Below are 22,188 nucleotides of genomic sequence, written 5' to 3'. Positions count from 1 at the left end.
ACAAGGTTGTTCCTCAGAGGGCACTCCTCCTCACCATCTGCATTCTGAACCACTCTTAGGATTTTGGTTATTCTTTACACAGGAATACCTCCCAAATTTTTATCTCTAAACTCAGACCACTCCCTGAATTCTAGAATCCTACATCCAAATGCATTCATTCACATATCGTAATAATACATTATCACTGCACAGGTGTGGTAATATAACATGTTTTTTTTTTTTAAGATTTATTTATTTATTCATGATAGATATTGAGAGAGAGAGAGAGAGGCAGAGACACATACAGAGGGAGAAGCAGGCTCCATGCCAGGAGCCCGACGCGGGACTCGATCCTGGGACTCCAGGATCACGCCCTGGGCCAAAGGAAGGCGCCAAACCGCTAAGCCACCCAGGGATCCCTATAACATGTTTTATATATAATATATAATAATATATTGTTATGTGAATGAATGCATTTGGATATAGGGTTCGAGCCACCTATTCTAAATGCTCATGACACACTGATGAACATGATAAATATGAATGTCAACCAAGCTAGTATGCCACAGGCACCCCAGCACAGCCTGACCAAGAAAAAACAACTATTTCTCTGTGACCCAGCCCATTCGGCCCCAGATTCTCTGCTAGTATGCTTTCCACCCAAGCAAAAACATGGGCATTGTTCTTAACATTATCTTTTCAATCTTTAAACTCCAAATCCACAAACATACACGCGTATACACACTAGTACATGCACACACTAACGCATATACACACCTACTTACACATGTTTGCAGAGGAGGAAAAAGAAAATAAATCTTTCAGCCTTGTTTAACTAGGCTCCTCTGGTTATAGCTCACGCCAACCTCTTCTCACTACATGCAGACAGAAACCAACTGTCTTTCACATTTTTTATTAATAACCTCCACCCACCACCTCCATTTTATAATCTTTTCTTGGGGGTACAAGGTCTACATGCCAATTGTAATTCTCAACTAGCTGAAAACTTCACTGTATACTTTTTTAATCACATACTGCCTTGAGATCCAGGAGTACTGTGAAATAAAGGCAAGCTCATGGCACAAATCCTGAACACAAAATTAACAAAGTTTCATAGACCAGTGGCTGCTGGCAATTTACCTGGCTTTGCTGTTCTAGCAACATGGAAAATTCCATGAGTCAAAAAAAAAAAAAAACAAAAAAAAACACAAAAAAACCACGATACATTCTCCATCAGTTTACACCCTCTTGCTCTTTGGTATTTATGAAACATTTCTTCCCTTATGTCTAGTTAGCCAGTGTTTTTCAATAACCCTAATCTCTATCCTCTACTGTTTTACACACACACACACACACACACACACACACACGCCACCAGCTCTGTATCCCTCACACTCACACTATATCCCTTTCTTTCTTCTCCTAAAGAAGATTCTCTTCCTCCTACTGGCAAATGTTATTTTTTTTTAAGATGCCCATATACATTCCCAGAATCCTTACAATTCTTATAACAAAACTGGAAAATCCATGCTTTTTAAATAGGTTCTGGCAACAAAGGAAGCAAAACAAAAGGGTTTAACCTCATTCACACTATTTCTTCCTCATTCAGTATGTATTATACTGGGTCACCTTGACTCAATCATAGTTTTTATTGAGACAAAAGCCAAAGTGTGCAAACAGCACTGACATGAAACATTTAAGAGCACGTTTTTGTATACTTTTGTATACTTATGTTTATGTTCCTGGAGTAAAAGCCTCAAGCAGGTACTCTGCCCTGCGGAGAAATTATAGTGACTTCGGCCCCAGGGAGTGTCGTACACGACAAGGATGGTTTTACCTGGTACTTTGGGAGCTGCTCCTTAGCATGTTGTAGAGATCCCCCGGAAGAACTATGGGAAGAGACGCTGCTGCCGCCGCCACTGCCCTGACAGCACTTGGCTGACAGTTTAATAGGGACATCCTCTGTTTTCTGGGGTGACAGAGAGGCAAGATAAGATATTGCTAAGTGTATCAGGCTTCCTCTGCACGCTCTTCACTGGGAATTTTTGGGTTTTTTTTAAAGATTTTATTTATTTGAGAGACAGCACAGAAGGAGAGAGCACACAGGGAGAAGAAGCAGGCTCCAACCTAAGCAGGGAGCCAGATCGGGGACTCAGTCCCAGGACTCTGGGATCAAGACCTGAGCAAGAGGCAGATACTTAATAGACTGAGCCACCCAAGTGCCCTGGGAATTTCTTTTTTAAACCACTGTTACATCACACCTAAATTGCACAGAAAACCAGAAGCTTTTTTCTCCTTCTTGATGAGGACAAAAATGTAGCTCCTGAGAGTCTATATAATATCTGGGAGGGAGGCACACTGAAGAAAGATAACTGGACATAAGAAGGGAGTTATGTAGTATGACTATTCACCTTAAGCAATTCAACTGTTATTTATATTTCAATTCATATCTTGAAATCATCAGTGAGATCTGATCAGTTATTAGAGGATCTGATCCTCTAATAACTCTGATCGGGTTATTAGAGGATCTGTTAATACTGCGGAGAGTCATCATTTATAAAATTGATATGGAGAAAGACAATGCTTCAAATTTAAAATTTTACCAGGCAAATGGAACTAAGAAAGAAAGCAAAATGACTAATCTGGAGAGTGTGGGTTAGTATTTTTATTTTTATTTTTTTTTTATTTTTATTTTTTTTTGTGGGTTAGTATTTTTAATGACACACCCCTTGTAGCACTCCTTTAAAGGTAACAGGAGAGAAAATCATGAGGTCGAGTTTGTGAAAGATGAACCAAAACTCTGAAATAGGAGCTCCTGTGAATTTTACATCATGTGATGGAAAAGTGATCCTTAAAGGTTAGGGGTAATAAAAGATTATCCACTATATATTCATAAATAGGGTTCACTGTTAATTTTGTGACATAAAGGTATAAAGATACACCTTCATTATTTTTTCCCTTCCTCCTACAACAAAATATACTACTCCCTACAGAAGCATCCTGTGCCATCTCTGATAAGTTGTTTCTGTTCTGTCCAAGTCTTACTTGCTTTTTTGTGTGCAGCATTTGCTTGGAAAAACATGAATGCAACTGCAGCTTATCTAATCTCCAATGTGACAGTCACACTGGTGGTCTAATGCAAATGCCTGCAGTCATGTGCTTGATACAAACTCATGATGTTTTGTGTTTGCCAAGGGAGTGGGGGGCTGAAAATGGGGAAAGAATGTAAGGAAAAGGGCAGCCCCAGTGGCCCAGCATTTAGCACTGCCTTCAGCCCGGGGTGTGATCCTGGAGCCCCAAGATCGAGTCCCATGTCAGGCTCCTACACGGAGACTGCTTCTCTCTCTGCCTGCCTCTTTCTCTCTCTCTCTCTCTCTCTCTCTGCTTCTCCCTCTGCCTGCCCCCCCACCCCGTCATGAATAAATAAAATCTTTAAAAAAAAAAAAAAAAAAGAAGAATGTACCAAACACACAAACTGTGCTGGTCCATACCAGCCACTCTAGCAGCCATCAGCATCCAAAGTTGTACTGGGCTGTTCCCAGGTATCGGGCACTCCACTCCTTCAACACCCTCTTCAGATCTAGCTGTTACTTAATACCACTTAAACCAGAAACACAGTTCTTCAGAGAGCCTAAGGTGACACTAAGTCTACACCTGCCTCACAGACTGCTAGGCCTTCTGGCTGGGGTACAACACACTGAACAATCTATAATTGGAGATAGTACCTGGTACGGTGAGTAGAGCACTGTCTTTTTTTTTTTTTTTTTTTTTTTTTTAGCCTTGGGCAAGTTACAAACCTCTCTGGACTCAGCTGCCTTTTCTTTCTTTCTTTTTTTTTTTTTTTTTTTTTTGCCTTTTCAATTAAATGAGTACTTCCAGACTCCAGCATTATCACTGCTCTGATATACCAAAATTCCAGTTCCTTTTGAAAACCAGGGAGATTTTTTTCCCTCCATCCGTTACCACCATTAGGAGCCCTAGTGATGGTGTGTGGGTGTTCCAACTAAACTATCTGTGCAAGGCCTTCAGGGAAACAGGAAATGATGTGGGCAATCGAGGGGAAACCACGTCCTGTCCACCAAAGGGTCAAGTGCTGGCTCACCTAAACTTTGATACAAATCTACTTATTAAAGCCTACAGGTGAATCACCTGAGAGATCCCTTCCCCACCCCACTCCCCTCCTAACCTAACAAGCCCAACAACTACTGTAATGATTAGCTACCTGGCCGACTTCCACTTTAAAGCATTATGGAATCTACCCCGCTAAACTGCCTTTAACCAAATACTTCCTTCCTGAAAAAATGATCTTTATCAAAAGCAGGAAAACAGGCCCTCGGCCCTGATGAAACAAAGACCATGATATAAACTATTCATTTACTTAGCTACACATTCAATGAGCTGCCAGAATTCGGGCAGTATAGATAGCAAAGTATTAAACATGAGAAGAATGAAAAGTCCAAAGGCAACACCTTAGAAGTACCCTGAGCTGACATCCAGAAGACTCAGGGAGGACCGGATTCTACTCCTCACCCGGACACACGACCTTACCTTTCCTGTTCTGGCTTTAAGGGATCAAGGGCTGCTATATCCTCACTTTACCCATCTCAGATTCCCCCCACATGCCCCACCCCAGGACATCACCACCATTAACCTGCTTTCCACTAACAAAGGAAATAAATAAAGCTTCATTTGACAGAGGGGTTTGGGAAGCACTCCCTTTTGAAGATGAAAGTGTAGTTAGCATACTGAAGCCCTATAGTAAGGAAAGCTATTTAATTTTGTTTAACCCAGTGCAATGTAATACCTCTTACTATCTATGAGAAATACTGGACAGAATGAGCTATTAACTTCCCTTTAGGCTAACATTTCAGAGTTCTCAGTTTTCCTATTACACATGTTTGGCATCCAAATCTACTGAATTGCAACTTACCAGCAAATTTCCCCCTAGTAATATTTTCAATACACTGTGAGCATCGGTCATGATTCCTTGCTAACAGTTTCACCTGTGTATATTAATAAGAATACAAATGTAGTAGCGCAGGGTGGTGGAGAGCCTTGTTTATGTTTCTTCTGAACCATTAATGATACCGTACAATAAAGCCCAAAGCAAAGATTATGAATTAATAAACAATTGCTCAGAGATATGGTTAACATCACAAATATAAAAGATGAAAGTAAATCTGCATTTCGTACCTGAGTTGCCACCTCTTCAATCTTGTGAACGGCTTTAGAATCAAACAAGACTTGTCTGCCTCTCCTTTCACAGTCCTGGTAAACAATCAGGCGGATCTCATTCAGGTCAAACTCCGAACATGACCAACTGTGGATTAAAAAGGAGGAAAGAAGCTATATTATCCACAACACTTGAAATGATCATGGAGAGCTAAGTTTCCCAGCCAATGTACCTATGTGCATCAGAAGGTCACAAGTGTGCAGAGCTAATAACCCCTTCACACCCAGGGGCAAAAAGCCTCATCTGAGGGCTCATATGGGCCATACAAATATTGCCAAATGTCCACGACAAAGGCTGGGAAGATGGCTATAAATAATAAATCACTGGGGAGAAAGCATCTCTTTCCAAAGCAGCTTTGGACAAAGATAGCAACCAAAAATCACAAGGAAGTGTAGAGAAAGCTAAATCTGGATGCCTAATTCTGAGGATGGCACACCTGATGTATAGGAGTGTTCAAACTTCTGTGTAATTGGTCAGGGAATGATTTGGAGCAAGTTAGTGGGGCCTGCTCTCTTCCTCTCCCACCCACCCAGGCTCAGGTAAAATTGAGTGAAATCACATATCCTAAAATTTAGAATTTTCCTCTATTATAGCTGGCTCTGATACAGAAGTTTTGAAAACCAAGTATATCACTGTACAGAATCTGAATTGCTAACAACAACAACAATAAAGGAAGCATGGTTTATTCCTTAAAAAGAAAACCACAAGCCCAAAATGGTGTCTCTTAAGCATGTCGTCAAACCAGGACTAATACCTAAAACCCTAGTTTTAACCTCCCACAGAAATGGTCTTAACCAGTCAGGAATTTTCTAACCAACATGAGGTAATCTGTCACATGGGCCTTCTCCAAGCCTAAAAGAAGATGAGGTAATTTGCATGATTAAGACCCTTATCCTTCCCCCTAAGGGAAAATGACCTAGTCTGAAACAATCCTTTCTTTTTTTCCTATTAACTCCTTGCTCCATCCTCCTTCCTGTAAAAACCATCCATCCTGTACAACTCTTCAGAGCTGCCCCATTCATGAATTGCTTACTAGAGTCAATTAGAACTTTAAATTTACTCGACTAATTTTTTGTCCTTTAGCATTCCTGAGCAAACCAAAAGTTGCTGGGATAAAACTGCTCTAAACATAGGTTTGTTCTTGAGTAATAGATGAAATGAGAATGCAAGAACTCTAAGAAGGGTAATCATTTAAAATGCACTGCTTTGGGGTGTGTGGCTAGCTCAGTTGGTACAGCGTGTGACTCCTGATCTCTGGGTCATGCAGTCAAGCCCCATGACGGGCCCACGGCCTACTTTTAAAAAGCTTTAAAAATGAATAAATAAATATAAAACGCACTGCTTTGGATATCTTTAGTTATTAGCCTGTTAATTCACTCCACACATATTTGAGTGCCTACTATGATTCAGACACTGTGGTCCAGATGCTAAATATTCAGCAGTTAACTAAACAGACTGATCCTTGCCCTCATGGAGAATGTGGTTTAGTGGGAAACACTGGACTAATAATAACGATATGTGTAACGACATATTATCATAGTACAAAAAGAAAAAGTAAAGGAGTCTCATATTTTCAGATCTAAGGAGCAGGGAAATCCCTAAGGATTCAGGGAAGTGAGGGACGCCTGGGTGGCTCAATGGTTGAGCCCCTGCCTTCGGTTCAGGTCATGATCCCAGGACCCGGGATCAAGTCCCACATCAGACTCCCTGCATGGAGCCTGCTTCTCCTTCTGCCTGTGTCTCTGCGTCTCTCTCTCTGTGTCTCTCATGAATAAATTTTTTTTTTTTTTTTTAAAGGAAGTGAAGCAGGCATCTGGCTGGCTTAGTTGGTAGAACATGTGACTCTTGATCTTGGGGGCTTGAGATCAAGCCCCATGATGAGTGTACAGCTCACTTTAATAAAAAACAAAAAGCAGAGGATTTAAAGAATGACATTTAAACAGGACTTGAAGAAGAGTTCAAGAAATAAAGAATGAGAATGAAAACAAGATAGGAGGGAAGGACATGGAAAGACATAACACTGACGTAAAAGAGAAAGGGAAAAAAAAAAAAAGGCCAGAGAAGCAGAGTTCACGAAGCAGGCAGGGAAAAAGGCAGGAGCCAAGATCACACCCTAAGTGCAATGAGAAGTCAAGAGGAACAAAGGCTGATAATAAGTTCAGGTCTATACTTTTAAAAAATTCAACCTGGCTCCTCCAAGCAAAACGGGGGTGGAGATCATCAAGATTGGAAGCAAGGCAGCCAGACATAATTTACTATCAGAGTTGAGGCCCTTCGTCAGGAAGGTTAGAGGGACAGCTACGGAGGTAGAGGAAAGAAAACAGACACTGGAGGTATGTTCAGGGGGCAGAACTGGTAAGACTTAGTGGTGAGATGCAATGGTGCCAGAGGCAAAGGGAGTGCTACCTGCTTCGAGAAAGCTGGGGGAGGAGGAGCTCCCAAGGTACAGATGACAGAGAGAAGGTAAGTAGACTAACAAAAGCAAACTGTAAAATTAAGATAGTTGACTACAGTGCAGTCAGACACATCTGGATTCCCTTTCTTCATCGGCACAATGGGAGTATTTTTTTTTTCAAAGATTTTATCTATTTATTCATGAGAGATACAGAGAGAGGCAGAGACACAGGCCGAGGGAGAAGCAGGCTCCCTGCAGGCAGGGGAGCCTGATGCGGGAGTCAATCCCAGGACCTTGGGATCACGCCCTGGGCTGAAGGCAGACACTCAACCACTGAGCCACCCAGGCATCCCAATGGTACAATTTTTTTAAAAAAACTGATACAGTGTCTGGTAGCCCAACCACAAACTGTGCATTATTGGCTCTTTCCTCTTTCAGGCAGTGGTAGTTAATATTGAACATATTCTTTCAAGGTAGGAGATTAGTTTTCTTAAACCCCAGCACCAAAAATAAAAATAAAGTTCAGGTTGTACCATCTTATAGCAACCTATGTTCTAAGGGACCATGCCTAGCATCCCCTCCTCCTGATTTTGATAACAACATGACAAGTTTATCTTGGAAATAATTTTCTCCCTACTCTCTGTCCAGAGGTAGTCCATGATCCATGCCCGGCCAATCACACATGACATTATTCCCAGCTAGGCTGTGAAAGCCAGTCCCCAAACTCAGCTGCTCAGCTGGCAAGTTATAACCCTGGAGTTGATGGTGCTTCTTCTTTTTTTTTTTTTTTTTTTTTTTGCCATTATGAGAACTTATCTCTGAAAATGAAGCCAATGTGGAAGAAAGTAGAGGTGAGCAATGGAATGAGAAAGATTCCATTGGGTATCAAAGCCACCTGCTCCTGAGAGCACTATCCTGGAGTTAGTTTTTTATCACTTACAACCAAAAAGTCCTGATGATTGTGCCCCAAACCACTGCATTTTAAAATTATACAAAGTCATTAATAATGACTGTGGGGAACCTGGCTAGCTCAGTCAGTAGTGTATGCAAATCTTGATCTTGGGGTCGTAAATTCAAGCCCTACACTGGGGTATATAGAGTACTTAAAAAAAAATCTTCAAAAAAAATAGCCTCTCAAATTATTAATACCTAGTACATAGGCTAATGTTATCAAAAGTGAGAAAGCAAAGAGGATTTTATTGTCTTTTTTTCTTGTTCAATCTCTTTTGCCCAAATACACTTTGCCAAGATAGCTTTTTAATTTATTAAGCAACTCGTTCACTCCTTATTTTTGAGGAGTAACCATGACTCAAATATCAAACTGAGGACAGCCTGACTAGAGCAGCTGAGATTTAATAATGATCATATCACCTTATTCAATGTTTCATGCTATTTCTCAATTTTAAAAGAATGGAAATAAAAGATATGAAAAGGGAAAGTATATATGTTAGATTGTCTAATTTTTTGACCCAAATACCTTTAAAAGCTATGTTTTATAAAATATAAGGCAAACCCCACTCCCCTTCTGAATGAATATTGTCTTATTTAATACCTAATTAAAATCTTGTCAGCTGTCATCACTAATATTAGCAGAGGAAATTACAGTTGAGTAATTTGATAAATAAAATATGGGCAGGACAAAGGAGATTAACTGAGTGCTTCAGAATAAAACAGGCCTGGAATCAAACCTCAGCTCTGCCTCCACCAGTGTGACAGCCTTGATCACATCTCCTCAAGCAGCACTTGTGGGGCCTGGTGTGAAGATTAAAGGAGATAATCCATGGAAATCTCCCAGGGCACCGTCAGCTCTTTCCCCTACGGTTCTCCATAAACAGGGCTTCGGTTAGTCATAATCACATGCCACGTGTATCTTCTGTGTGTCCGCATTCCCTTCAACATTCAACCAAGTTATTGTGGGGCTTCTATGAGCACCAACCATGGTTCCTGGTATTTTACTGAGGGCAACTCTGCATGACTCAAACAGGTATGAAAAAATAAGCTTTGGGCTTTTGCCTTGAGATACCTGTTTGAAAGACATTTATTCTAATCAGAACTACCTCATTTCTTTGCTTTGGTTGGAAACAAGGACAGAACACTGGCCCCGGGATGATTTTCTACGCTATGGCCATGGCTATCTACCTTTTCTCACTGTAAAATTGAAACAAAAGGACTTGGATGGGCCCTTTTCAGTTTTAAGATTCCATGATGCTAAAATCTGCCTGGAACTGAAACTAGATCTTATTTCTGGAACTACTCATCAAGAGCAGGAAGAAAGTGACCAAAGTCTAAATTACTTACCTGAAAGGTGACAGGCAGCAGTTCAAAATGAGTTAAGTACAAAAAGTAGAATCTCTTTAAAAAATATATAACCACGTGTTGTGGGTTGTGTCCCCCAATTCCCCTCAATTCCTAATCCCCGGTACCTGTGAATATGACCTTGCTTGGAAACAGAGTCTTTGCAGATGTAATCAAGTTAAGATGAAATCATACTAGATTAGGATGAGCTTGATCCAATGACTAGTGTCCTCGTAAGAGGAGGGAAATCTGGACACAGACAGAAGGAAGGTGGTGACAGATTGTGGAGTTATGTTGCTACAAGCCAAGGAAACCCAAAGAAGGCTGGCACTCGGGGGATACAATAAATAAGAACTGGATAAATCCTTATTCTGAAGGAATTTAAACTCTGGAAGACACAATTATATAGGAAACTACATGAAAATAAAAGGGCATGAAAGAATATAGAAAGAATATAGAAAGCAAGAGGGGGAAAAAAAGGCCATAAAAGGAAAAAAAGGAAAAAAAAATCCCAGAAGCAGCAATATTTGAACTGAAGAAGTTAGGAAGAATGTGATCGACCTGTGCTTTAAGAGAACTAAAGCTGTTGGAGAAAACCATTTTCAGAGCAAACAGAATGGTGGTAGTGATTTGTATACCCAGGGTTTCAAGGAGTCATGGCTGTAAGGACAAGAGAAGTAGTTGCAGGACTTGCAATGTCCTCCAAGACCAGTTCTAGTGCTGGTGTTTAATTGGTCCTTTGCACTTTATGAGAGTCAGGCTAGAAGTGGGCTTGAGTATGCTCACGTGAAACATGATCTGTGAAAAATGAATACTTCAGAAATGCTTTTCCTCTTTGCTCTCACACAAGGAAATAACCCTATATACTCAAAAACAAGTTCACAAGAAGAGTTTACAGGGCAGTCTTGTGACCCAAGAATGTGAATGTTTAGTCAGGTATGATAGGGAACTTTCAATGGTCCAAGAAAAAGTAGAATTAAAACAATAACAAAAAGTAGAATTAAAGCCAACAATAACAATTACAACAGAAAATGGCAATACTATCCATTTCACAAGTAGCTCCCTACACACCTATTGTGTGCCAAGCATCCTTCCAAGAGCTGGGATACAGCAGTGAACAAATCACAATTCCCGCTTTGATGAAACTTACTATATTTATGATGATATTTTACTCTTAAATCCTACTTTTTAAAAAAGATTTTATTTATTTATTCATGAGAGACAGAGAGAGGCAGAGACACAGGCAGAGGGAGAAGCAGGCTCCATGCAGGGAGTCTGATGTGAGACTCCATCCGGGATCTCCAGGATCACACCCTGGGCCGAAGGCAGTGCTAAACCACTGAGCCACCTGGCTGCCCTCTTAAATCCTATTTTATGTTCTTTTTTCTACCAACTCTCACTGCGCCTCTCCTTTCTCAAAAAATGTTGTTTTTCATTTAAAGATTTTATTTATTTTCAGAGAGAAGGCTCGTGCATGCGCCTGAGCAAGGGGTTGGGGCAAAGGGAAAGGGAGAAGCAGGCTCCCTGCTTAGCAGGGACTTGATCCCAGTGCTCAGGGATCATGAACTGACCAGAAGGCAGATGCTAATGATTAACCGATTGAGCCATCCAGGTTCCCCTCAAAAAAAAGTTTCTTAAAACAAACAGAAACCCTCTCAAAAGGTTTGTTCACAAATAGTGAGGAAGACCTAATGACTCTTACCTAAAAATAAGGAAAGACTAGGGATGGAGAAGAAGAAAAAAATTGTATTTCAGATGGGAATCAGAGTTCACCCTGTCAGCACAAATGTACATTATCTCCCACTCAGTAACAAGCTATTTATTTTAAGAAAAAAAATTATGTAAATAGATGACAGTAACAAATTTGGAATCTTTTTTTTTTTTTTGTCTGAGTTAGTACTCTCAGGAAGAGAGCAAACAGGAAAAGTAATTTGCAAATTAGTTGATGTTCCTATTTTATACTGAAACAGTCTTTGCCACACAACTTGCCAAGTTTAGTTTCAGAGGCACTATGTAAAAATTCACCACTGAACTGCCGTTCTGTGGTTGAGAGTATAGTAAAAAGGTACTTAAAGATTCTAACTCTCATCAGAAGCTTCAATACATGACGCTAGCCTAAAGATATAATTTAAAAATGATTCCAAATCAATGTGTCCCACTGTTATTTCACCAAACAAAATTTCTACTGGCTATTGGGGCAATTTTGTCTTTAATAAAGTAGGTGACGTAAATCTTTACTCCCTTTGGAGAAGAACTGTGTAGAATGAAATAATAATCCCTATAATCAGCAGCATAGTATGGAAAGAGCACTGTAAGTAACAGGAGCCTCAGAGCACACTCCTGTATTCACTCCTTCCACACACTTTTAGGACCTGGCTTGACCCAGGTACCATGAAAGATACCAAAAATAGAAATTAACTAGATCCAGTTCCTACCTCAAAAGACTTACAATCTGATATGGGAAGACTAACATACAACACTTAAATAACCTACACTGTCACAGATACCAAGATTAATGTCCACATGGCTTATAGAACTTAAAGGATGAAGAGGTCAAGTCCACGTCGTAAGGGTGAGGGATGGATGAAAGTCACAGAGGATGTGATGCCTGGGACATGAACTGGTATTTACCAGAATAAACAGAGCTTTTAACTCTAGCCCTGCCACTTTCAATCCAGGTGACTTCAGGAAAGCACTTCTCCAGGGCTCAGCTTTCCCAAAGTGTATCTATCTGCCTTTTCTGTCTCACAAGATTGTTAGGAAAAACAGACACTGAGTATGAAAGTACTCTTAAACCTGCAAAACCTAAGTAAAAGGTAAGTTCAGACCTACAGTCTCTTCACTGAGATCTTTGGGGCCAGATGTTTAAGAATTTGGAATTTTTCATATTTTAGAAAGAAGTTCATACCACATATTATACGATACTCCTCCAGGGTCTAGGTATAACCAAAACCCAAAACCAAACAAATTAATATTACAGCAGGCCAAGCTATGAATATTTATGCTGAGTGGATTATTAGACAGAAACTATGCATAGCCTCACAATAGTTCAGGTTATTTCCAAAAGTCTTTTCAGGGATTTTAGAATTGTAGGATAAAAGACTGTTGACCATTGTAATGCTTACTATGTCTTAGGGAAGGTCAAAAGACTGGAATAAGTAACATTAAGTTCACCAACATTAACCCAAATATAACCAATCCCTTAAAAAGAGGACCATCAAAGTTTATAAGTAGGTTGTAACTCAGAACTTGTTTCTCCCTCCCACTGTAATAATACTATAAATGGTTGCAAGGGTCACAAGCTAAAACCACATAAGTCTTTATATAATGTGTTTGCACAGCAAAAGCAAAGCACTATGAGTCACAACACAGACTGAGACTTGGGTACTATGTACCATGCACTAGGAAGTACAGAGTTTGAGAAAAGGAGAATTCCTTCCTTTTTTCCTGAGTTCAGGCTCATGTTAGGTAAAGTTCACATGTGATCTTCATGACACCATCCCTGACCCCCTACCACCCCAGGGCCAGCATGGCACTGACAAAACCACAGAGCACTGCACTGGGCATCAGAATGCCTGAGTTCCAGGCAGGATCTATTGTCTAATCCCAGTCACACTCCTTCATCCCGTAGTGCAGTGTTCCTTCCTCTATAAAAATGATGGGTTGAGGCTAAAATCACCCCTCAAGGTCTCATTCCAAATCATCTATAAAGCATATACAGTGTAATCTAGACTAGATGACCCTAGCCAGGCACTAAGAGAAAGCAATCTTAATGAATTAATCCACATTACAGCACAGCATCCCTTAATCCTTCTAGATATACTCTACACTCTATGCTTCTTTAATATAAATACATCTTTAATCAATTGAACTTCCAAAAGATGCTTACAAAATCTCCAGAAGTACAAGTTCTTTTGGGGCAAAAGGGACACTGAGGGGGCAGGTGACAATGCCACTGTACCAACTAGGATCTGTACAAGCTACCCCTGGCTAGCTTTGCCAGATTTTGTTGTTATTATTAATAGGTTTTCCCTTTGTCTCTTTAAAAACTCACAGCATTTCTAAATATGGCTCATATTTTCCAAAATCGTTCCTTTAATTCATAGAAGAGCACTACATGTTCTAACATCTTTAAACTAGAAGCTACCTGTACTTAAAAAAAAAAAAAAGTAAGGGGCAGGGCATGCCTGACTGGCTCAGTCAGAAGAGTATGTGACTCTTGATCTCAGGATCATGAGTTTGAGTCCCAGAGTAGGTGCAGAGATTACAAAAAAAAAAAAAAAAAAAAAAAAGCTTTGTTGTTCATCTTCATGCATGCTTTAATTCAATATTCACTGAGCTAATTCTTCCATACTCTTGTCAGCACAACCAAAACAGTAGACATTCATTACTGTATTTCAGGATTACTGAAATGCATAATGGCTCTGCTAACTTGCAAAAAACATGATGTCATATCTTCTCCTGAAAGTAAGATTTTCCCACATCCCTCATTCACCCAAGGGAATTATATACTAATAACAGATAAATATTTAAGACATTGACTTGTATATTAATCCCAGATCATTTAAATTGTACACAGATAAGGTAATAACTCTATTTTCCTAGAGGGTTCCAAAGGTCAAAAGCATGGTTCTCTCCATAAGGTTTTCTTTGTTTGCAAAATCACAAAGCCAAAATCAAGAGAAACTATACCTATCTTCGGTTATAAAATATTAGCATTAAAATAAATAGGAATAGGGGCACCTGGGTGGCTCAGTCATTGAGCATCTGCCTTTGGTTCAGGTCATGATCCCATGGTCCTGGGATCGAGTCCCGCATCAGGCACCCCACAGGAAACATGCTTCTCCCTCTAACTATGTCTCTGACTTTCTGTGTTTCTCATGAATAAATAAATAAAATCTTTTTAAAAAAAGAAAATAAATGGGTATAGGTGAGCATGTGGAGGAGTGGTCACAGCCGCACTGTAGGGTCAGGCCAAGGGGCAGAGGCAAGAATCAAAATAAGGGGGAAAGAAAAAAGAAAAAACACACACACACATACTCACGTACTCTTTGACCCAGCAATTCCACTTGTAGGAATTAATCCTACAGATCAGTTTCCATGGGTTCAAAATGATTATGTACCTAAAGGTTTTCACTGAAGCATTGTTTGGAATGGCAAAGGACTAGAAACTGTCAACATGAGATTGTTATATTATGGTCCATTCCTTTTACGATGCAGATAAAAACAACAAATAAGAAAGATCCTTCTGTAATTATATCATAAGCCAAGACATCATTTTAACAGGTAGAAGTACAAAATATTGTGCACAGAATGCTACCATATGTATTTTTTAAAAGAAAAATGGAGAAAAAACTCTGGATTTTATTATACATGCATAGACTATCTCTAGAAAGATACATAATGAATTATAAAACTGGTTGTGTCTAGAACTATGTTTTCTAAGGATTTATTCATCTATTTTTAGACAAAGAGCATGGGGTTGGGGTACAGAGGGAGGGGCAGAGGGAGAGAATCTCCAGCAGACTCCCCACTCAGCACAGAGCCAGATGCAGGGCTTGATCCCACGACCCTGAGGATCATGCCCTGAGCCAAAACCAAGAGTCTTACGTTCAACTGACTGAGCCACCCAGGCACCCCCAGAACTATTAACATACATCTATCAAAACAGCATAGAGTGTAGACTCGGGAGCCAAACAGCCTGGGTATAAGTCCTTATCTGTCTCTTTCTAGTTACATGACTTTGGGAAGTTACCTAACCTCATTGTATCTCATTTGCAAAATGGGGATAGTAACACCTACCTCATAAGTGTGTGTGGATTAATGCAGAGCCAGGCACACAGCAAGTGTGCTGTAAGTACTAAGACTGTACCTTTTGAATATTTAACCATATGACTATAGTATCTCTCAAAAAATTAAAAACAAATTATAAAACTGAGGGATACAATAAGAACCTCCCCTCCCCTTTTTTAACCCATCACATATTCTATTATTGCCTTAAGACAAACAACCTTAATTACTGTTTGCTTTAAAAAGCTTCTTGGTAGCTGAAGCATGAGGCAGTGGGTGAACTCCTACAGGGAAACCACCTTAATGAATTCAAGGCATTTAGATTCAAATATGTAGTTTGGCCTTCGACAATGACATTTATTGAGCTTTCTTGTCAGCATTCATATACCACATTTTCCTGCCCTTCTTTATCCTCTGACTCTGCCAAGGACAGGACAAGTTTCTCCCTGAAAATGTAACCCCTCTTTTCATTTATGAAACCTATTTATGCCCTTTGAGTTTATTACTGTTCTAGTACTGTATCAAATTGCTTTCTACCGTATTAAATAACTGCCTTTTTTTTTTTTTTTTTTTTTTTTTACTGCATCATCTCACAGAGCCTAGAGATACCACTGTCAGAAGTCTGATGTTTGCAAACAGGAAGGGGAAGACTGATCAGAAACACACAGCACACACACACTAACAACTGCCTAACATTTTAGAGTTTGCCAAATGCTTTACAGAATTTACTTTACTTGAGCTAACCTTCACAAATGTCCTGTGAGAGCTTGTATTACATGTTTTATACAGAAATTAGGAGACTCTTAAAAAGTTATAACCAATAAGTGACAATTGCTCTTCCAATTCTGCTATACTATCTATATATTCTAAGTATACTGTATACTTAATATCAGTAGCAAACAAGTCAGGATAACATTCTCTACATCCAGGACATCCCTCTGCATTTCCTTCTGAGATATAAAAACATGTTACATTTGAAAAATAAGAATACTGATGATATATAACGTTAAGTCTAAAAGGCAGAACACAGAATTGCATATATGGTATGAATGACCACAAGCTATGTAAAAACCAAAATAAATAAATAAATAAACCACCGTTATCAAAGCTTTCTAAAAAGTTCACCAAAAATTAGTAGCTTGGGTACCAGTGGCTCAGTTGGTTAAGCAATCTGCCTTTGGCTTAGGTCCTGATCTCAGGGTCTTGGGATCAAGTCCTGTATCCAGCTCCCTGAGAGGAGCCTGCAAGGAGCCTACTTCTCCCTCTGCCTAAGTCTCTCTCTGTGTCTCTCATGAATAAATAAATAAAATCTTAAAAAAAAAAAAAAGAGCAAGATTTGTAAGATCTCCAGATTATACTGAAAGTCAAATAGCAAAGAGCAGATTCTTGTGCATAGCATGCTACCTTTTCTGTAAGAAGGAAGGATACATATTTGTATTTGCTTACTTCTACACAAAAGAAATATAAACAATTTTACTTTATATAAATTGAATTTTTAAAAGTAGAAAAAGGAAGAATAGTTCTCACCCTTAAAGCAAAACTCACAAGAACATCCCGTTTTCCCAGGTAAAGAGCAAGATTAGTTTATCAGAAGTGGTTTTTCCTTCCATTATTTCTAAAATAAATTTCTACATCTTCTAGTCCACTCAGGCCATGCAGAGGCATGGTGATTAAGCAGGCAAAAGAAGGGCAACAACTTGTCCAGCAAGCACTGCCAAAGCTTGGTTTTTAAATTTATGGCCCAGATAGTTGATAAATTTGCCTGAAAATGCTCTCTCCATTGAGTGGGGAAGACAAGCCTTTCAAAAGGCAACACTGGATCGCTGTTTCAGAGAGAGAGAGAGACAGAGAGAGCGAGAGCGAGAGCGAGAGAGAGAGAGAGAGACCAGTGGTCTGGGAGTCGGTAGTTGAGGTAAAATGCTGTTAGAGGCCAGAACATTTATTAATGCACAAAAAAGGCAAGTGAGTGGCCATGGGCCCTTGCAGGGAGGGGCTGAAGCCAATGTTAGGAAGCGTACACACTGTCATGCCTGTCACATGACAGTGAGGACAGTGGGGAAGCTCTGAGCAATGGCAGCCAAGAGGCTGCAGAAAAAGCTCCTGCTGCTTTCTCACCCACCTGCACCAGGTAGACATCTGTGACCTCTGCCTATTGTTCCTGCCATCCAAAGTGTAATTTCTTTGTCCAAAAAAGAGTCTACACAAAAACATGTACAGGAATATTTATGCAGCATTATTCATGATAGCCAAAAGGTGGTGGTGGGGGACCACATGTACATCACTGGATAAATAAAACGTGGCACATCCATACAATAGAATTTTATTTGGCAATAAAAAGGAATAATGTACTAATACATGTAGAACATGGGTGAACCCTGAAAGCATGGTAAATGAAAGAAGTCAATCACAAAGAATCATATATTGTGTGATCCCATTTATAGAAAAATGTACAGAATAGGCAAATGTACAGAAACAATAAATTAGTAGCTGACTAGAGCTGGAGGTAGGGAGATTGGAAATTTGTGGAATGACAGTTAAAGTTTGTGTTGAGTGTCTTCTAGGGGTAATGAAAATGTTCTGAAGTGGACTGTGGTGACATCTGCACAATTCTGTGAATACACTAAAATGTACTGACACTAAAATGTACTGAAATACACACACACTTTAGATGGGTGGATTGTGTGGTATATGAATTACATCTCCACAAAACTGTTTCAAAAGAAAACAAGATAAATTTTCTGTACAACTCCCACTCCCACCTCACCCAAAGATGATGAGCAGTGGGAACATTCGTGCACTACTGTTGAGAAAGGAGTTGAGGCAACCGCTTAAATATCTACTAAAGAGAGAGATTATCTACCAAACCCAAAGATTCATATATCCTAAAACCTAATAATTCCATTCTACCCAATGGAAATCCATGCAGATATGCAGAAAAACATAAATGTGATACTATTCACTGCAAAATTATTTATAATAGTAAGAATTATGGGCATCTGGGTGGCTCAGTGGTTGAGCATCTGCCTTTGGCTCAGGTCATGATCCTGGGGTCCTGGGATCAAGTCTTGCATCAGGCTTCCCATGGGGAGCCTGCTTCTCCCTCTGCCTATGTCTCTGTCTCTCTCTGTGTCTCTCATGAATAGCAAAAATTTTTTTAAATTTAATTTTTCATCAATAAACTAATCAATATAGTAGCATACTAAGAATTACTAAACTAGAATTATATGAATATGAATAAATCTCAAAAACATACAATTGTATAAAAAAATTTCAAAATAATATGTATGGTATGATATTTGTTCTATAATGTTAAATATGTGTGATCCAGTATTATTTATCAATATATCATGGCCAGTAAACTAATAATACGGAGAGGCAAATATTCCGAATGTGGTTACCTCTGGAAGAGAGAGAGAGGGAGAAGATGGGGCCCATTAAGGACTATGCAGTAAGCAACATGTATTCCCCTAGCATTTTAGATCTTTTGTTTTTAATTATATATGTGAAGCAGAACTGGAAAATGTTAAGATTTAAGAAAACTGGAGGGCATCTGGATGGTTCAGTCAGTTAAGCATCTGCCTTTGATTCAGGTCATGATCCTAGGGTCCTGGGATCAAGCCCCACATTGGGCTCCTTGCTCAGTGGGGAGCCTGATTTTCCCTCTGCCCCTCTTCCTCCTCATGCTTCCTCTCTCTCTCTCTTTCTCAAATAAATACATAAAATCTTAAAAAAAAAAAGATTTAAGAAAACTGGGTTGTGAATACCATATGGTTATTATAATATGTTCTGCATTTTCTGTATGGTTGAAATAATTCATAAGAAAATGAAAATGCAATCCCTTTGAGGTTCTTCAAAAAATTAAAAATAGAACTACCCTATGATCCAGCAATTGCATTACTGGGTATTTATCCCAAAATTACACAAAAAACAAATCCAAAGGGATACATACACCCCTATGTTTATAACAGCATTATTTACAATAGTCAAACTATGGAAGCAGCCAAAGTGTCCACTGACAAATGAAAGGATAAAGAATATGTGGTGTGTATATATATAACTGAATATTATTCAACCATAAAAAAAACAATGAAATCTTGCCATTTGTAACAACATAGCTAGAGAGTATAATGCTAACTGAAATAAGTCAGTCAGAGAAAGACAAATATCATATGATCTCACTCATATTTGAAATTTAACAAACAGGGCAACCCCGGTGGCACAGCGGTTTAGCGCCGCCTGCAGCCCAGGGTGTGATCCTGGAGTCCCGGGATCGAGTCCCACATTAGGCTCCCTGCATGGAGCCTGCTTCTCCCTCTGCCTGTGTCTCTGCCTCTCTCTCTGTGTCTCTCATGAATAAATAAATAAAATCTTAAAAAAAAAAAAAGAAATTTAAGAAACAAAACAAATGAGAAAGAAAAAAAAGAGAGAGAGAAACCAAGAAACAGACTGCTAACTCTAGAGAACAAAATGATGATTACCAAAGGGAAGGTAGGAAGGGGGATGGGGGAAATAGGGGATAGGTATTAAAGAGTACACTTATGATGAAAAAATAAATGGTTAAATTGGGGGCAGTGCAGAGACGATGCTGGCATAGACTACAGCATAGACTACGCTGTAGTAGTGGAGGTGGTAAGAAGTAGCCAGATTTTGGGTAGCATTTGATGTAGAGCCAGTTGGAGTTGCTATGGATTAGATACAGTGTGTAAGGAAGAAAAAAAAAAAGACTAGTTCCATAACAAGACCATCAAGATGAAGAAGGCTGCAGGTGGGGCAAGTTGTTGGATATAGAAATCTGGAGGTCAGGGGAAAAAGTCTGGTCTGGAATTACAAATGTGGGAGTTGTTGGCATACAGATGGTATTTAAAGCCAAAGGCTGAATGAGATCACTAGGGAAGTGACTGTGGGTCCAAGGACTGAGCCTTCAAGCACACAGACATTAGGGAGAAAAAGAGGACTCAGCAAAGAAGACCAAATTGGAGCAATCAGGAAAAGGGAGAATGCTGGAATAAAAAACAAAAGAAAAGAAAATGCTAAATGGGCTTTTTAATGAGAAAAAAAAAAAAAAAAGATGTGTAAAGAACTAGTGAAACTGATTACCTAGAGCATGGGGAAAAATAAAGAGGTGGGAATAATATATTTCAAATATATATATATATATTTTGTTGTTGCTGTTGAACCAAGTGAATGTATTATCTCTAATAACATACAGACATGATTTTTAAAATGTTAAGACAAGGGGCACCTGGGTGGGTCAGTCAAATGTCTGCCTTTGGCTCAAGTCATGATCCCAAGATCCTGGGATTGAGCCCCACATTGGACTCCCTGTTCAACGGGGAGCCTGCTCTCTCTCTCCCTCTGCCTGCTGCTCCCCACCCCAGCTTGTGCTTTCTGTCAAATAAATTTTAAAAATCTAAATAAAATACTAAGAAAAAACCCTCGCATTCATATCCTTTAAGAGGTGATTTAGCCTACAAAAGATGTTGGGGTTACAGGGGAGGGGAGATCACCTTACCTTTGCCTCAGGTTTCAAAGGAGAGGCAAAAATCCCAATTCTTCCAACACTCCTGACTGTCTTCACCCCCACCTGGCTCCTTCCCAGGGGAAGAAGAATGATTTCTGATTGACAAAAATTCCTTTATTCTTTGGTGTCTATCTGCCTGCAGAGCACACACAAGCTAATCTGATCCTCAACTACTCAACATCAAGTTTATAGGGGTAAGCTCCTATGTTCAAGACCTGTGTGTGTCCTAGGCTACTTACAATAAGATGTGTGAACAGGTACAACTTTGAGGTTATTAGGCAGCTCCTTGTTGTTACACATACTACTCATTTTCCAAACGTAGATATTTTGGTTTCTATCTGACCAGTTTCTATCTCTTAATTTTCAAATTCCACAGGGTAAGGGAAATGGGTCTCCCTTAAATTTCCTATAAAGAAAATTATCTTCCAAGGAGATTGTCAGAAATGTGAACAAAAATGGTTTCTTTCTATGCATTTAGCAGTCAAAAACTGAAAACCTAAACATCCACTAGCAGAATATACTCTAAGTTTTTGAAGCCGACCATTTAAGAACATACTATGAAGTCATTAAAATTTGTTCTCAAAAACATTTTAATAACATAGGGAAAATGTTAAACTGAGTAAAAAAGCAGATTATATAACTTGATATATATACAACATGATTCAGTTAACACATAATACAGCTTATATCCATGTACTGAAAAAGGACTACAAGGGGGAACCTGGGTGGCTCAGTTGGTTAAGCTTCTGACTCTTGATTTCAGCTCAGGTCATGATCTATTGGGGTCACACCCAGCAAGGAGTCTGCTTGAGATTCTCTCCCTCTCACTCTGCCCCCTCCACCCACTTGCTTGCTCTTTCTCTCAAAACATCTTAAAAAGACTCTAAGAAAATAAAAATATTAGTAGTAAAATTTGTGATAGCATTATGAACAATTTGAATTTAATTTTATATTTGCTTGCATCTTCCAAATGTT

The 22,188-nt window shown here is 39.3% G+C and overlaps 1 protein-coding gene across 5 annotated transcripts in view; it reads right to left on the bottom strand.

The window, feature by feature from the left end:
* The window catches only part of FNIP2 (folliculin interacting protein 2), a 131,931-nt gene that overhangs the window by 59,415 nt on the left and 50,328 nt on the right, over positions 1 to 22,188 (bottom strand). For all 5 annotated transcript variants that reach the window (XM_077846516.1, XM_077846518.1, XM_077846515.1 and 2 more), the window contains 2 exons: positions 5,173 to 5,299; positions 1,817 to 1,948 (listed from right to left, as the gene is read on the bottom strand). In XM_077846516.1, the coding sequence (XP_077702642.1) occupies positions 1,817 to 1,948; positions 5,173 to 5,299 (259 nt within the window). The remainder of the gene's footprint in view (positions 1 to 1,816; positions 1,949 to 5,172; positions 5,300 to 22,188) is intronic.

This window comes from Canis aureus, chromosome 13 (assembly GCF_053574225.1).
Source record: "Canis aureus isolate CA01 chromosome 13, VMU_Caureus_v.1.0, whole genome shotgun sequence".
Lineage (NCBI taxonomy): Eukaryota > Metazoa > Chordata > Mammalia > Carnivora > Canidae > Canis > Canis aureus.
The sequence above is the reverse complement of the archived record's forward strand: the minus strand, read 5'-3'. Positions and strand labels throughout refer to the sequence as shown.